Raw genomic sequence first — 18,274 nt, 5'->3', positions numbered from 1 at the left:
CTTTGAAATTTTTCATGCGGCTTTAAAATATGAATCGTTACAATATTCTTCAAGTATTTCACAAAAATTCAGCGCAAATATTTTTCCTGTTTTGTGCAAAATATATTGTCTAATTTTAATAATCTTAGTTACAGTAAAAAAAACAATATACTTTGTATTTTTTTATTGTTCATTAAATTTTTTTGTTATGATTGAAATTATGACATACGTATTTTATCAAATATTAAAAATGGTTTCGTTTCTACGCGAAGTGTACATTTTATTCATTGTTACGTAATGCGTACTTTCCGAAACTGCAAATTAGGCTTAGCGGGAGAAATTGCTCCGGCCTGTACGCTCAGTCCCCGTGTAACAGCTGCCATCCCGAGGGAGCGCTGGCTTTGGCGGGCTGCCATCCCGAACGGGTTAATTAAGTGGCTAACATACATCTGCAAATGCTGACATCCCTAAAAAATAATAGATATGTCCATTTCCACCTGTAAATCGGAAGTTTGCCTTTCCATACAATCCGTGGTCAGACAGTACACACCCTAATTACTGTAGCTATACAGTGGGAAAATATTGGAGATGTGCAGCTCCTGACATCATGGGCAATAGCCCACACTTGATTATAAAAAAAACACAATGGCACACATTCTGTATATAAATATATTTTATTTTTTAGTAATACACATGAAGTACAAACTGTCATCAGTAACTGTATGATTTGAAATAAGCTTAAGGGAAAGGAACAGAATTGATGCTGCCAAAAAGTTCGAGCAAAATACAATTTTTCTCGATTAAATCGTCATAGTCGGAATTTTTTGGGTCGAGTTAGAATTGAATAATAATAAATAATCCATAATAAACTGATAGCATGTAGCTGCCTTTAAAAAAGTCCTACTTGTAAGCAAATAGGAAAATACTGTATCACAAAAGGCTCCAAGAGAAGCCCAAACAATTTAAATATAAAAACACTAAAAATGAACAAAAACTAACATGAACAATTGCAAAGAAAACGCTTTGGTAAAAATGTCAGAACACAGGGGGGCCGACCGAATAAAAACTCTTCGCCTTGATATGAAGAGAAAGGCCAGGATGAGGCTTTGATATTACACAGAAGACTTTTTACACCACCTGAATGCTTCAATTGAAAAAATCTGAAATATTAAACAAACTGATGAGAACCACATTTCAGCCAAAAACTTTATTTAAAACAATTAAAAACATACAATGCCATGGCATGTTTGGGTTTGAAACCACATGCGCTGTTGAAACTATCCAATTAAGTACAGTTGCACCAATAACTTATTAAAATTTATTTGAGCACATTACATTTGATTTAAAGAATATTTATTACTATCAACACTCAAGTTAAATGTTTTAAAAGTAAAATTTGTAAGAAATATCTAAAAATAGAAAATACGGTTTTGAAAAAAGAAACAAGCTGATGTATGCATCACATGACTTCCTTTTACTCCAATTTAATATCATTTCCACATTATTGGCAATTTTAATGTGAGTCAATTGTTTACTCTCTAAATATCACCAACAGTGGCCAAACTGAAACCAAATTTTAAATTAAAAAAAAATCGCCAAATTTGTCGCCAAGTTGGCGACAAAACTTGGCGACCAAAAGACTGGCGAAATATTGCCAAGTGTCCGATAAATTATAACACCACTTGAGTTTACATCAAAATTAACAATGATTTCCCCCAAAAAGGGGCAAAAGACCCCTTTAGAAACACCCGAATGCAACCAAAAGGGTAGGTGCACAACTAGACCCCACTAGGAGCCTAAGTACCAAATTTCAACTTTCTAGGATTTACTGTTCTTGAGTTATGCGACATACATACGCACATACATACAGACGTCACGAGAAAATGCGTTGTAATTAACTCGAGGATCGTCAAAATGGATATTTCGGGAGTCTGTACGTTCCTAGGCATATATCCACGTGTGGTCGGGTCGAAACAAAAACTCAGCATTCATTCGGGGGGTGAGAAAAATGGAAATTAAGGCCGATTTTTGAGTGAAATTTTTTTCGCGAATACAATACTTGATTTTTTTGAAAAAGAAAGTAAAAAAGAGCTCAATATTTTATAGGAAACACTTTTCAAATTTCTTCCTTTTCTGAGTGGCAAAAGCATTATATTGCTGCAACCTGAGAGCAGGAATTAGCAAATGGAAGAAGTAAGTCCAATCATTGGCTCCCCCATAGCAGAAAGTAGGGTGATGGGTGATGTACGTCACAGATTATTTTCCCCCTCAACACACAATTTTTCAATAATGGCAGTAAAAACTCAAGGAAAAAAAATTGTTTTTCGTTCTTCAACAGCTGAAAACTGAATGAATGAAATTTCTGTATATATAAAATGAACCTCATGTTTTGAAATATTTTATTAATTTTTATGAAATAAAAATGAGTAAATGCTATCACAAGTGAAATGATTTTGTGCATTCAAAATTTTATATCTTGCAGCATTTTTTAAATATTTATTCATAATTTTTTAAATAAGATCAAATACTTGTTAACAGGCTAGATAATAGTGCTTAGGGTGCAGATAATTAGTTTATATTTAAATAATATATATATATATATATATATATATATATATATATATATATATATATATATAGATATATATATAACAAAAACAAATTAATTCATTTTAGCAGATTTCACCCTATTTAAATACTTTTAATGTGTATGCATTTATGTATGTTATTCATTATATGTGTATATATATATATATATACATACACACACAGGTATGGCATGCGTAATATGGATTAAAGTGGCCGTATTTGCCGCAGATCAATGAGGAAAATTCTGCTACAGGGATTGGTTCAGCACAAGCCGAAGCAAAGACCACCAAGTCACGTGACTCAACAACGACGAATGGATGACACGTTTTGCGTAAAACTAGAGAAAGAAATCTGATTTTTTTCCACACACAATGCTCTGCTTTGAAATCTTTCACCTGACTTGGGATCTTTGATTCACGAATGAAAGGCTTCATTCCCTCCATTTTATCCCTTCTCAATGACTGCATCCACAAAACTGCTACTGCAGCCCAACTAGCCCATACATGTATGCCCCCACTGACACATCCACATATGGTATGCATCTTTATCATTAATGCTAAAATATAGTTGCTCTTAAAATACCAACGCCCTGAGATAAAAAGTTCAAAACAACAGCTCACTTGAATGCAATCAACTTCCTTAAACTTACAATACTTGGGACCACAGATTTTGTGGATCACAGAATTTTGTAGATTCTAACAGTTGGTTCCTTTAAATTTATTCCATTTTCATAAATTTTAAGATTATAACTTTTAATGTCTGAGCAGACCCGCTACTTTTCTGTTTACATACAAAAACCTGGTTTATTATCGAGAACTTCGATTAATAAATTCATATATTAGGAGCTAGCAGTGGATCCAGAGGATCATTTGGGTGAGCGGGATGAGTTATGAGAATAAATTTAAATTTAAAAAAAATAATTTGAATTTTGACCTCTTGAATTCAAATTGTTTTTCACAATCACAAGTGTGTGTGTGTAGGCATATGTGTTTATGTGTGTGTGGGGGGGGGGGGGTTGTGTGTAGGGGGTATGTGTATGTGTGTGTAGGCATGTGTGTTTGTGTCTCTGTGCAGGTATGAGTGTGTGGATAGTTATGTGTATCAGTGTTTGTGTGTTTTGGGGAATGTGTATGTGTGTGTAGGCATATGTGTTTGTGTCTGTATGCAGGCATGAGTGTGATGAGTGTGTGGGTAGTTGTGTGTGTGTAGGTGTCTGTATGTATGTGTAGGTGTCTGTATGTATGTGTGTGTGTATGTATGTGTTTGTGTGTGTGTACGTGTAGGCATATGTGCGCGTAGGCACATGTGTGTGTGTATGTGTTTGTGTGTGTGTAGTTGTGTATGTATGCGCGTGTGTGTAGCATATGGATGCAACCTGGAGACCGTTTTCGCTATAGGAACAGCATCGTGAGGAGCCGGTCGACGGTGATGGTGGGTAGGGTGCTGGCGGGAAAATAAAATGATAGCACACCAAAACAGTCAAGTGAGAATAATAAGCAATCGTGATTGCTCAAAAAAAAAAATCGTAAAATGAAGCGAGATTTTCTTTTTTTTTTTCAATTTACATGATTAAAATACATACGCTTGGATAAATTAAAGCCCATTTGGCCCAGCCAAAGTGGATCCCCCAAAATAAGTGAAAAGAAGATTTCAATAGATGAAAAATCAGGAAGGAATCAGATCACCCCTTACCTGGTGTCATGAGGACTTTCTTTTGATCCTCTTGCAAGAGAAAAGGATTCCCAGGAATTTGATTAGAATTCTCTTTTGTCATAAAAGGATCTGGGGACACTTTTCCAAAGGCGATGGCATCCACATTTTCGAATATGTTGGTTTTCGTTTCAACAGATGAAATGTCTTTGCCATCCAGCGGCACATAGGAAGGCAGGTGACCCGTCTCTTGAGATATTGTTTCAGGGGACTCCACCCTGATGAAGAAAGTGCAAGATAAGTTTCTAACTTTAAGCACATTACACCAAACGTAGAAACTTTTTAAAATAGAGTACAAAAGTCTGAAACTGCAGACCATGGGGTTAGCACATGTGATGGATCAGATTTTTAAAAAAAACATACTTTTGAACAACTGTACATATTACAAAAAGTGATACATGAGTTTAAAGAACCAAGTTTTATTTTCCAATTAAGTTTGATTACACAAATGAGGAATGTGTCAGCACATAGTGCAAAAGAAATGCATAGAAGAAGTGCATAGTGCAAAGAAATTTTAAGGATAAAGTGAACTGTTTCAGAACACTTTTTTAAAAATCAAATAATGCAGAAATAGTTTCAATGGCTTCAAAGACAAATTTACCCGTTCCCATCAGATCAGCATTAGAAAAAGGTATTTAAGTTTAAATGTCAGTGGAATAAATTTATAAGCATCAAATGCAATTTAAAAATTAAGTATATATATATAGTCAGTCCCACTTCAACGAATGTCAACGGTTCCGATATGCCTTATTTGATTAAGCGGGGTATTTGATCATACAGGGAATACAAGAAAACGAATTTTTGAAGTATTTTGCTGATATTATATTCATTATTATTACGATAAATGGTAAATGAATCTTTGTCACTTAAACATAAACATGAATTTCACCCAAATTTAAATATTTAATGTTTTTACATAAATGATAAAAAAATTACATGTACTATATATAAGGCAGTGAGAAGCAAAGGAATATAAGTGGCAAAATGAAAAATTTTGAGATAACCAGTACACATGGTATGTGAACCTCTCCTCTGTCTTAAGGCAAGAGATGGTACTAGTAGCCCTAGTAGTTGCTGCTAGACAGCATGATTTAGAAAAAAATTCAATGAAAGCCTACCTAGGATGTTATCTTTAAAAGCATTTTATTCAAAACTTGAAAATGTCCACTTAAACCCCTTTGCATCTCACTGTCTCATATGCGATTACATAAATTGTTTTTAATGTCCACTTAAACCCCTTTGCATCTCACTGCCTCATATGTGATTACATAAAATTTTTCTATTTATTTAGTTTCATTTCTTCTTAAAGAACTCTTGCTCGATTTTATCAGCATTTTGGTTTATTCTCAAAATTCGAGTTCAGAAATCCCAAATTCTTTAGCAATTATCTGTCTATGTTTTCTTATTTTTAATTGCTTCCAAGATTTTTAACTGAACACATAAGCGTACATCTTTCCTTTTTGCGTTCATTTTACCACACAATCAGTCTGAAGCAGAGCAGAAAATCATCAATAACCGATTTCGGAAAAAGCCTTTCCGTATTTCTCCTGCTACAACCTCCCCAAAATCAAACACTGTGGCCCTGATATGTACAAACATTTTTTCTTAAAAAGGCTTTGCTACTAACTGCAAATAAATAGCAAGTCTAATTTAAACACAAATGTGCACAGAAAAAATGCTGAATATGTACTCACCTATGTCCATTGCTAAATATTTCTGCAGCAGAAAAATGGTTTCCATTCGTTTTCAAAATGCTATCACCATTGTAGGAGTACTCCAGTTTGGTTATTAGTTCTGGCTGCTCTTTGGAAACACCGTTCACTCCAAGCTGCTGCACTCCGGATACATTATTAAAGTCTTCCACGGCTTTATTGTCTTCAGTTTCGACAGTCATTACCTGTGACAGATTGCTGTCTAGCGAGCTATCTTCGCTGTCCGTGATGGAAGAGAACTGGAAGTTTGATTTCAATTGTTCATTAAGCAGATCAGTTTTAGGAAAGTCATTCACCAAGTGGTCATGGTCTACGGAAGATATGATTCCAATACAATTCTCACCACCCTCTGCTTTTATAAAAGTTAGATCACTCAATTCGTCAGGTTTGGAAGGAAGCATGGAAGGCCCATCGGTACACTGTTCACTTTCAAGCTCACTTATTTGTTGATTTGAAGAAAATACATGTTGCTGAACACTATCAAAAGCTTTATCTTCTTGAGCAGGAAATTGATTTACATCAGGCAATGCAGAATTTTGTAGAAATGGGTTGCTTTCTGTTGATGAAAAAGTATGTGTGTTATTATGTACAATGTTCGATTCTAGGATTTCACCGAAATCTACATGCTCGAAACCGGACTGAAATTGAAAATTTTCCTTTTCAGGATGCATATCATATTCATTGTAATAAACTTCAGCACTAGAAAATGGATTAGGCAATATGGAAGCACCATCAATTACAGCATGTTCAATATTTTCTTTATTGTTTTCCATTTCTTGACTCAAAGTATTTATCACATTTTCACTGACTACAGAGTTCTGCTCACCATCCGGAACATTTTCCTCTGAGGAACGAAAGACATCTTGACTACTTTGAATATGTTCTTCAGACTTTTCTGATGAATGCCATGCGTCTTGCTGATGCAGGAAAGTGCCATCATCATCATTCTGTTGGATAGTATTCATAATTTGACTTGAAGTAGCATGTTCATTAGATGAGAATGGTTCCGACGGAAAAGGAATTCTATGTTCTGTTAAATTATCGGAAAAGCCATATGATTCTACATGTGACATTTCGGAACTAACTCGCACGACTTCTTGTTCATCAGCAAATACATCATCTGCTACAATATTGGAATCTTGAGCAATTTCATTGAAATTTTCTTGGAAGGTATAAGAATTGAAGTCTGGATGCTGCCTCTCAGAGGATAGAGACCCCTCTTCAGATGTTTCATAAATTGGATCAGGAAGCTTCATATCGGATGAAATGCTCAAATGCGAAAGCTTCCCATCTTCTCCAACAGCTGCTAGTGAATCAAATAACATATTTTCAGATAAAGTATGTCCAGGTGAAGTGTCCAATTCTGTTTGTACAGTGTTTAAATTAGTTATATCATGAGCAACTACATTTAATTCGGACTGAGCAAATTCTTTCTTTTCATCCTCTCCATCAGACACAGTTTTTGCAACAGAACCATCAACTTCAAATAGATTTGAATCTTCTTCAAAGGTATTTTGATTCAATGCAGTAAAACCATCATTTAACATATTTTTTTCCTGAACGTAACTCAAATCTGTATTTTGTGCTGAATCATTTTCAGACATAAAAGCAGTCAAATCTTTAGAATCAATCATGGCTTCAACATCATCAACTTCATTTGGACTTGGTAACATAACCTGATTTTCCTGCAAGACCTCTTCATGTATTATTCTTTCATCACTCAGCAAATTATCTCCTGATATATTATGACCTGAACTGTTTTTTACTTCTACTACTTGATGTTTTTCGAAATTTCCTTCTTGGACAAGATGCTCTGCAGCAAGAACAACATCGCTTACATTAACGGATGATGATCTGCATTCATCTGCAGAAGTAGCTTCAACAATTGTGTCCGCTTTATCTCCCATTGTAGGTGGTTCAAGGTCCTTATCAGGAATGATCACCAAGCTGTTATCTTGAGAAGCAGTTTCACTTACGGGCATCATCAGGTCGTTGCTGTTTAGAGACTCAGTTTCACTCACCACTTCAAAGGTATGATTTCCTTCCAAAGAATTTCTACCACTCAGAACTTCCGTTTGGGCTCTGGTGTCATCGTTGGACACAGATTCACTACGTGCATCATTAGACTCGTTACTATCTAGAGAATTTGCCCCACTTGAGAAGCCTTCTTGTTGATTGTCCCCTGAATCTAACTGATCGCTGCTGCTGACACTGCCAGAAGGTGAAGTACCACTTGGCTTCCCACGTGTTCTGCTCATGATTTTCTCCAGCCTCTGAAATATAATACAAGAAAAATTATTGTAAAGGAATGCTTTTCTTTAAGCAACAGTACTTTGCAATGTGTTAGTATTTTCAATAAAGCTCACCTTTTTTCGCTCAGCTCTTTCTTCTTCTTCTTTGCGCAATTTTTCCTCCAGCTCAATTCTCTGTTTTTCTGCCTCTTCTTGTGCCTTTTTCTCTAGTTCAGCTTTCTAAATACAAAAAAAAAAAAAAAAAGTTACTTTCTTTTTTACATTTGAAGAGTGAAGGCATTCTAATGTTTAAATTTACAATAGAACTTTGTTTATCTGGATCAAATTTGGAGACTAAAAAAGTTATGTTCACACAGATCATTGCAAATTATGATAGTTAAGAACTTAACTATAAGTACGCTGTACATGTGCATTTTATTTTAGCAAAATGTAATGCTCCTGCATAATTGTACCATGAGTAATGGCAGAATACAAACATTACAGCAATTGAACTATGATGATAAAGCTTTAGATTGACCGTGCTTTATTCCAACAGCACACAATTATATTTGGACAAGAAGACCATGGACAGAAATCTTAGTTAAAAATTTTGCGAAAAATGCTTAGATATATCTTTATGTGAGTTAAACAGTTTTACATGTTTAAAATACAAAATAGTTTTTTTGTTGAAGTCCGCTGTTTTAAGGACTTGATTTGCTTATTACTCAAACTACCCGTATTATCCAAATTCCTGATCATTGGGATTGCCTTCGGTCCCTGTTAGACTGGATAAATGAGGTTCTACTGCAGTTTTAAGAAAAAAAAAGAAACTTTTTTTTTTGAAAACTAAAATACTTCTGATCTTGTAATCCAAATGGCCTGACAATCTACTTTAGTATTGTCCAAACTCCACAAAATTGAACAAATGCAACTCAGCACAGCTATGAATGTGACCAATAAAAAAGCTGATTTATTAAACAAATGAAATTGTAACAAAAATATAATTAAATGTGCAACAAAGGCAGCTTAATATGTTCTTGATTTAATCAAAATAAATCTTTACACTAATATGTTGTTTCTAATGAGAGATTCATGGTAGTGCTTTCAAACACAGTACACCCTCTTTTATCTCGACTAACTGGGAACAAAGGCAATTGGGATAGGGGTAATAGTATAAGCAAAACATATTCATAAATAAGTTGTCTTGTTTTTTATAGCATCAAAAAAGAAAAAAAAACAATGGCTTCTAATAAAACTACATCGCATCATTTGTAGCAAATACTTTTATCATTTATAGTTCAGCTGCAGTAGTGTCGGACTGACGCTCCAAGTATGCCGATTATTACTATAGTTTCTTGTCCGTTCTATGCAGGAGTTGTATGTTAAATGTAAATAAATGCGAATATTTGGCACATTTATTGTTCTGCGATTGCTCTATCACAATTAAAACCTGCTACTTAAGTAACCGTAGGGGTTTTTTTTCCCCTCTATACATTTGATCCTGAGATCCCGATAAAAAAGGGCTGGATAGATGATGAGGTTCAACAGTAAACGACACTTGTTTCAAAATGCCATTTATATAAAAAGTTACTTTTGAATACTTCATCACTTTTGCTTTTTATGAAAGTCGTGCAAGAAAGATGAACAGTAAGTACATATTCTAGGCTACTAAATATTTCTCATTTTTTACCAAGAGAATGAGACTAAATTTCTTAATTTTTATAATTATATTGTTGAAAACAAGGAATAAAATTAATCATGTTCCACATTAGGGTGTACAAAAAAAAAAACTTGTTTGGGGGAAAAAAATTTCAAGTTAATAAAAAGTTGCTTCTACTGACTAACATATACCACAACTATCTTTATTCAGATCATAAAATACTTAGGTATGCCGCAAAAGACCTAACTTTTAAAATTTTCTTTAAAAAATTCATTTTTTCTATACATATTTTTTCAATTAAAGAAGTTTAAAAAAAAATGAAGGTGAATGATGCAAACAATGAAGTTAAACATAATTGTTTTTAAAAAACATTTGCTCTTGTGCAATATATTTAGGTATCCCACACAATACTCAAAAAAGACTTTTTTAGTCAAATTTTTCATTATGAACAAATTAATTACATTGAAAGGAATAAAAAATGCTCCTGACACTACTCCAGCTGGTTCTTTCGTAAAATGACCTCTTGAATCCAAATATAACCGCCATTTTCTCCTATGACCCACCAGTTTTTGGAAATGGAACTTAATTTTTCAGTTTTTGACAATTTTATTGCCATTATTTTAATTTGGGAGAGAACAAAGTATGAAATTAACTGTTAATATTCCTCTGAAGGGCAAGAGAGATTGAAAAGCTTAGAAAACATATAAACATTTATAATAAGTAGGAGGACTCATGAGGGTATTCTCATCCCCCCCCCCCCCCCCCCCCGCCAAAAAAAAAATATATATTTAGTCAAATGAATGTCAAATATGAAATGAAATCTGAGGTATCAAGATGGAGCAAAACCCCACTTTAGAATAACTTTTCAAAACCTACAATTTTTTCTCTTTGTTCAGGTTACCCCCACACAAAAATTAGTAACATACCAATTGATTTAACAATCCAAATTTTTTTTGATGGTGTGAAACCAAAAAAAAAAAAAAAATCCTTTTCCAATACTCACGAGGCGCTGCTCTTCTTCTCTGCGCATTTTCTCCTCCTCTTCCTTACGTTCTTGATCTTCAATGGCCTTTTTCAGCTTTTCTTCCTCTTGTCTACGATGTTCTTCTAAAAGTCTTAATTGTTCTTCTTCCATTCGTTTCTGCTCTTCCTCTTCTTGCCTGAGACGCTCCTCCTCTATTAGCCTGTAAGTTAATTTTTTACAAAATGTACTAGCTAAACACTTTTTCTTTAATAAAACATTATTAAATAAAAACAAAAAACCCGACTGCGTAAAAACCAAAAAAACTAAAAAGAAAAATGTATAAGCCCAGTAGTTTAGAATGTTATTAAGTACTACTGAATAATCACACCGTTGAAATAGTGTTATAACCGTACACAGATAAAAAAAATCATAAATTCAAAAGCAAAATAGAAGGATCAACAGTCGGGGACCATTCCTTTCTGATTCAAAGAACCCTGTAAAATTTGAATGGGCCCCCACTGTTGATCCTTCTATTCCGCTTTTGAATTTATGATTTGTATTATCTGTGAACGGTCATTTCAACGGTGTAGTTATTCAGTAGTACTTAATAACATTCTAAACTACTGGGCTTATACATTTTTCTTTTTAGTTTTTTTGGTTTGGCAGTCGGGTTTTTTGTTTTTATTTAATAATGTTTTATTTTACACTTTTTAGTTAATTTTTATTGACTTAGTTATTATGATTATAAGACAGTAAATTTCAAAATCGTGTCATTTCATTGAGAGAGTTTATATCTTGCGGTTTATTAAGTAACTTGCAGTGCTCTAACTGCAAGTTACTTAATAAACCGCAGATGATCAGTAGTTAACTTGCAGTAAACTACTGATCATTTCAACTCGGATTAAAGCTACATGTGCTTGACCTCTAGCAAAAATGTGCAAATTTAAGTCAACCTCATCACAGCTATATAAACAGACTGTATAACTCATGATGACGCGAAATCGGATACGTCGTCAGTCAAATCTTTCTCCCAACACTAAAAAAGCCTCTCAAGAAAGTACACGTTGCGAAACTCAGTCCCTTGAATCAAGGCAAAAACAAATGTAACATGTTAGAGATGAAAATCAAATTAGTAGACTCTTTTGGTGCTTATTTACCAGATTTATTTTGATGAAAACTACAATCTGAGTGTCTTGCCTTCGTTACGCATATTATATTTTTATTACAGCACAGAATACATATAAAGAACACACGAAAGAATTTACATCAGAAAGAGGGGAAAGTACATCCAGAGCGAGAATGTCTTGACCCACCTCCTCAAGTGGAAGAAGCAATCGCTTAGACCACTCGGCCAATGAGATCCCAATTAGTAGACTTAGTAAAAATTTCAGGCAGCGAAAACTACCTGCATTTGTTGCACGCAGGTAGCGTGGGACACAGTGTGCAATACCCACCGTGCGTCGATCCCAAACTGACAAAATATGGCAAATGCTTGTTGATATGGTGAATTTTGATTACTGTCATGTGTTTAATGACACTCCCAAGGTTAAGACAAATTGATTGACGTAAGAATTACCAAAATTGGCCAAGGCATTTAGCCTGCAGAACGCCAAATAGAAACAGACATACATACATAGACTGATAAACACATTATTTTCCTTTGCATCGCGCATGCGCAGTTGGTTAAAAGTCAAATGTTTCTTAAGAGATATGCATGCATTTAACATACTAAGGATATGATTTTCTCTTTTAGTGTTATAACACAAGAGCAATCGATTTTATGTTCGGATAATGGCAAAATCACTGAAGTGATTGATGCTTGTCAAAAAAAAAACTGTTACTGCTGATAATAGTCAAGGACCAGTGGTTGGAAGTAGCGGGCTACAAGTAGCGACGCCACTGTAGTAGCTACATGTTTTAGTAGTTTGTAGTGTAGCGCACTACTTTTTTAAAAAAATACTGTAGAGAGTAGTTCAATACAAAAAAAACAGTAGTTTGTAGCGATTTCTGGAAACTACTTTTTAAAAAAATAATAAAATAAAATAATGGAAATTTCTAAAAAATGCTAAGCACTTTTCATAATTCACTCAAAAGGAGAAAATAACTTTTCAGGTTAAATATTCTAGTAACTAGAAAATCGCCCATAATGGTATGACAGGTGAAAATTGTTTCTACATTTGAACGATGCAATTGCCTGTTTGGTGATATTTCAATAGTTGAAATTTTAACCCCAACACCAGTGGATTTACCAGAAATTCCAGTAGATAGCATTAAGTGTTTCGATTTCTTCATTTTCCTAAAATGAAAGTCTTATTAGTAAAACAGTTAAGTTACCGGATTGAGTTCAGCTTTGTCACAATAAAGCCTTTCCCTGCATGTTAAATATCACCAAAACATATTATCAAATTATCATGTCATGGCGCTAGTTTCATTGTTAAAAGACGCAGGTTTCTTGATCATCAGCTATTATTTATATGAGGATAACGAATTACTATAATATTTATATTATAATTACATTATGATTATATAGATATATTTCTATGATATTTTTTTATTAATATATGCCTCCAACATAGTACTCAAAAGATATGAATTTTTTCAAGGTTAAGTAAAATTTTTAAATTTAAATATATCATGTTTTTTATTATTCATTTGCAAATGTTGATCTGGAAATGTGTTAATAATTTTTGAACTTCATACTTTATTTAAATTATGTAATTTTTTGAAAGATAAATAGAAAATAAAATCAATTTTTTAAAGAAAATTATAAATTTTAGACGAAGCGTGGGATATTTAAATGTTTTTAATTTGAATAAATGCTTTTGTGGTACATGTGGAGTGTGGGGTATAGGGGCAACATTTTATTAATAGAAATTTTGAGTTTCTAAAAAAAATTTTTTTTTTTTTTTTATTTGGTCTTTTATACAAGTGCTGGTTTACACTTTCAGACACAAGTCTGCACTGGTTGAAGTTATTCAAATATTATGAAACTTTTTTTCACAACTGTTTTGACATAAGAGGGAAAATATAAGAGTGTAGCTAGAAAATTCAACTTTCATTTTTCTGGAACACTGACACCAAAGTGCATATGCTCTTTATTTACTTATTTTTTGAAAAGTAGCAAAGTAGCGACTACATTTCAAAAGTAGTTTGTAGTTGCTACATTAAAAAAAAAAGTTGTAGTTGTAGTTAACTACATTTGTAAGAAAGAAAGTAGTTGTAGTTCACTACAAAAAAAAAGTGCAGTTTTTCCAACCACTATCAAGGACACCCAAAATATTTTTAGTTTGATTCAAAAATAAATCAGAAATCAGAACCTAGTTGAGAGAATATTAAGAATCAGCCAGTGGCGCACACAAGGGAGGGGTCCAGGGGGTCCAGACCCCTCCCATAGGTCTTGCTTTTTTTTTTCCCGATTGATCACGATTCTATGTATTTAGTACGTAGATTGATTTCAAACAAAGGCAACAATGATTTCAGTTCTAATAAGTGAAAAAATAAAATCCTATGTTAAAAGATTTTTAAAAGAGTTGTACATTTTTCCTATAAGAAGCAGGATTATAATTGAATACACTGTAATAATCATGTTTTTTAGTTTTGTAATTACAGATTGAAATGACATTTTCTGAACTTGAATCCTTTTTTTAATTATGAGAAAAGTAAAACCGTAAATTATTTTGCTTTCTGTTTTTTTATTTCAGTATATTTCATTAAATAATGTCAACTTTTTTTATTCAATAGTTCATTTTTTACTGTTTTTCGTTCTTATGAATCGATAGAATGAAGTCAATATGTTTGAAATTGACGGCGTATTGGGGTATGATATGAGAATGAGGCTTTCGACCTTGGACCCTCCCCTTGGAAAATTCCTGTGTGCGCCACTGGAATCAGCTATTCATACTATATAAGGAGGGGGGGGGGGGCAGCTTTAGAACAAGTTTAATACAAAAGTGCGTGGAACCACATGGAACTTTCAAAGGAGTTAAGGAAGCGAAAAGATAACACATTTCAATTCAGAGTTACAGTAAGCAATTTGAAGTAGAGGGGACAAAAATTTAATTTTTATCAAAAAACAAAAGGTCAAATAAAGCTGAATTTTATGCATTTGTGATAAAATTCCGTGAACTAAAACACATGCTTTAAAAGATTTTTTAGAGATGTTTTATACTTTAGTAATGCAGAAATTGAATAAAACTTTTAATAACTACTATCTCTATCCCCAAATTGTAACCCCATTAATAAAGGTATGGAGTCATATTTGGGGGTGAATGTTGTTAGATGTTCTGTGTAAACCAATAAATTTAAATTGAAATGTTTGAAGAAAAAACAATGTCTATTCTGTTGATAGGAGTGTGTACAGAAAATAAATAAAATGATTACAAAAAAATAATTGTAAATATCAGTTTATCCTCGAAAATCTGAAATAATTTGTTTCATTTTAAAGAGGTCCCTTTTTTTAATGAAGCTAATTTTAGTTGTTTTTAAAATTCTTTTGCCAACAGGGAAAAGTATTCACAACATTCCATTTGGAATAGTAGATGTTGTGTAATCCAAAATAATTTGAAAGTTATTTCTTAACATTAACACAAGTTTAAACGAGCTGATGTGTGCATCACATGACTTCCTTTTACTCCAAATTAATGTAATTTTCTCATTATTGGCAGTTTAAATATGATTCAATAGTTTACTCTCTAAATATCACCAACAGTGGCCAAATTAAAACCAGATTTTAAAAAATAAAAAAAAATCGCCAAATTGGCGACAAAACGTGGCGATATATCGCCAAGTGTGTGCCAAATTATAACACCACGTGAGTTTACATCAAAATTAACAATGATTTCCCCCCAAAAAGGGACAAAAGACCCCTTTAGAAACACCCGAATGCAACCAAAAGAGAAGGTGCACAACTAGACCCCACTAGGAGTCTATGTACCAAATTTCAACTTTCTAGGACATTCCGTTCTCGAGTTATGCGACATACATACGTCACAAGAAAACTCGTTGTAACTAACTCGGGGATCGTCAAAACGGATATTTTGAGTGTCTGTACGTTCCTACACATATATCTACACGTGGTCGGGTTGAAAAAAAACTCAACATTCATTTGGAGGTGAGCAAAATGGAAATTAAGGCTGATTTTTGGGGTGAAAATTTTTTTGCGAATACAATACTTCCTTTTTTTGTAAAAAAAAGTAAAAATTCATGAAAGATGCCTGCTTTTGAGATAAAAAAGGAATAATAAATAACTTCTATCGTTTTGACTACTGAAAATTTGCTTGGCACAAAGATGAACTGTTACCTCAATTCCTCTTGCTTTTGCCGCTCCAGTTCAACTTCTCTTTCAGCCTGCTCTCGAGCTAAGCGCCTTTTTTCTGCAAGGGCAGCCTTTGCTTCTTCTTCCGAGATAATCTTTTTCATATTGTTCTTCTCACTTTCTGAAGTTGCACCATCAGGTGGGGGTGAGGATGGAGGGTTTGAAGACTGAAAGCAAATAAATACAAATTGCATGAGAGCCAAGTTTGAGCTTTTTGGGCAATAAATCAAAAGATTGTATTTTCAGAAACTGCTTGTTACACGTCTCTTATTCAGATATATCATTTTTTTTATTTTGTATCCCCCCACCCCACCGCCCCCCCCCCCCCCAAAAAAAAATTAATATTACTAAAAACAAAACAAATTTAAACTTTATTTTTTACTAGTTGTATCCACACAGCTTTGCCCGTAGCAGAAAATTTAAAGGTCATTTGGTTCAACTGTATATTTACAAATAATGGATGATGAATTTCTCACCGATTTGCTATGCTCGTTTGCTTGCCCATATTACTGTTTATTATGATAATTTGCTGATTTACTCGTCCACCTTAGGATAATTTGCTCAGTAAAATTTCCTTAAAAATGGAATAGAAAAAGAATGAAATCGAATTTTCGAAAAATCGCTTCAAGGTGCACACATCCAAGCTACATACTAATTATGTGCCAAATTTCATGAAAATCGGCCAAACAGTCTATGTGTATGCACATCATAGAGATCCAGACATCCAGTCAGAGAGAGAACCCGAAATCCAGACAGGGAGACTTTCAGCTTTATTATTAGTAAAGATAAGTTTGTTTACTGAAAAGAACTACACTAGACATCACGGAAAGAAAAATATCACATTTCTCAGAAAAAGTTTTTTTTTTCCATTTAATCTATGAACAAAATTAGCATTTTCCAAACATTTAACTCATTGCAGTTTAAGCTGCAACTTTTGATTCACATTCCATTATAAATAATAAAACTATTTTAATTTTTAGCTCGAAAAAAAAAATATTTACCTTTTCTACATCTTCATTTTTGTTACTGGTTACTTCGACAGGTGGTGCAGGAACCAGTATGTCATCTTTCTTTTTGTTAGTTGCAGACTTCTTAGCAGCCGCAGCCTTAGGGCTCGATGATTTCCCAGGTGTGGTAGCTTTACTTGATGGTTTACTAGGTTTTGAGACACCAGCAGATTTAGGAGGGCTGGTGACTTTTTCAATAGGTTTAGATGCCGGTTTGGTTTTCTCGGGGACTTTGGCTTTCTCATTAGATTTTGATAGAGTGATCTTGACTGTAGATTGAATAGCTGAAAGAAAGAAAATAGTTTTTAAACAAAAAGGAACACACGTAAATGAACTATTTGCATCGAAAATGTATTTGCAAGGTAATGTGAATGGGCATTATATACAATAGAACTACACACACACAATTTTGAAATCAAAACCAGCAATCATAACTTTAGATACAAAACACACAGCAAGACATATTTTCTTCTTCCTTTTTATAAGGTGAGAAAAGGAGAGGGCACAAAATGTATTAAAGTTTTTCTATACCAATCACCCACACTTTATAACCAAGCTTTATTAAATTGAAATAATGCATAAGAGTTCTTATGTTAAAATACATTATCATAATATTATCATTTTAGATTATTGAAATCATTAAAACTTCATAAAATAGAAGCAAAAGTTTTGATCAATAAATATGCATTATTCCTGTAAATAAAACAAAAACTAACCAGTAAACATCACATCAAAATTTTTTGATGCATATTGTAATATTCAAGATTAAATCATTTAGAACTACTATAACTATTGCATAAAAACCTTGATTTTCTCAAATGCTGTATTTTTGAGCTGTGTCACTTTTGTTGTCAGAATTGGTATATGATGATGTTGAACATATTCAAGATAAGGGATTTCTTTTGGACAGCAGGTATTATTTTGATTTTTAAAACATCAAAAATCATATGATAATGCAATACAATTCTGATGTTTTTTAAGATTGAAATTAAAAATTCATTCAATCCTTTTTATCTTGACCAGGTATTTATTCACATTTGATTTTAATCATAAATTTTATTATTTTCATAATTGCTTATGTTACAAATACAATTTAATAAATTTGCAA

General features: G+C 33.2%; 1 protein-coding gene across 2 annotated transcripts in view; it reads right to left on the bottom strand.

Annotated features, from left to right (window-relative positions):
• Positions 1 to 634: 634 nt before the first annotated feature.
• Positions 635 to 18,274, bottom strand: part of LOC129227885 (FK506-binding protein 5-like) — a 108,259-nt gene continuing 90,619 nt past the window's right edge. For both annotated transcript variants that reach the window (XM_054862507.1, XM_054862514.1), the window contains 7 exons: positions 17,161 to 17,450; positions 16,145 to 16,326; positions 10,885 to 11,065; positions 8,357 to 8,461; positions 5,973 to 8,263; positions 4,261 to 4,496; positions 635 to 1,139 (listed from right to left, as the gene is read on the bottom strand). In XM_054862507.1, the coding sequence (XP_054718482.1) occupies positions 1,126 to 1,139; positions 4,261 to 4,496; positions 5,973 to 8,263; positions 8,357 to 8,461; positions 10,885 to 11,065; positions 16,145 to 16,326; positions 17,161 to 17,450 (3,299 nt within the window). In that variant the 3' untranslated portion in view covers positions 635 to 1,125. The remainder of the gene's footprint in view (positions 1,140 to 4,260; positions 4,497 to 5,972; positions 8,264 to 8,356; positions 8,462 to 10,884; positions 11,066 to 16,144; positions 16,327 to 17,160; positions 17,451 to 18,274) is intronic.

This window comes from Uloborus diversus, chromosome 1 (assembly GCF_026930045.1).
Source record: "Uloborus diversus isolate 005 chromosome 1, Udiv.v.3.1, whole genome shotgun sequence".
Lineage (NCBI taxonomy): Eukaryota > Metazoa > Arthropoda > Arachnida > Araneae > Uloboridae > Uloborus > Uloborus diversus.
This window is presented reverse-complemented; position numbering and strand designations above follow the sequence as displayed.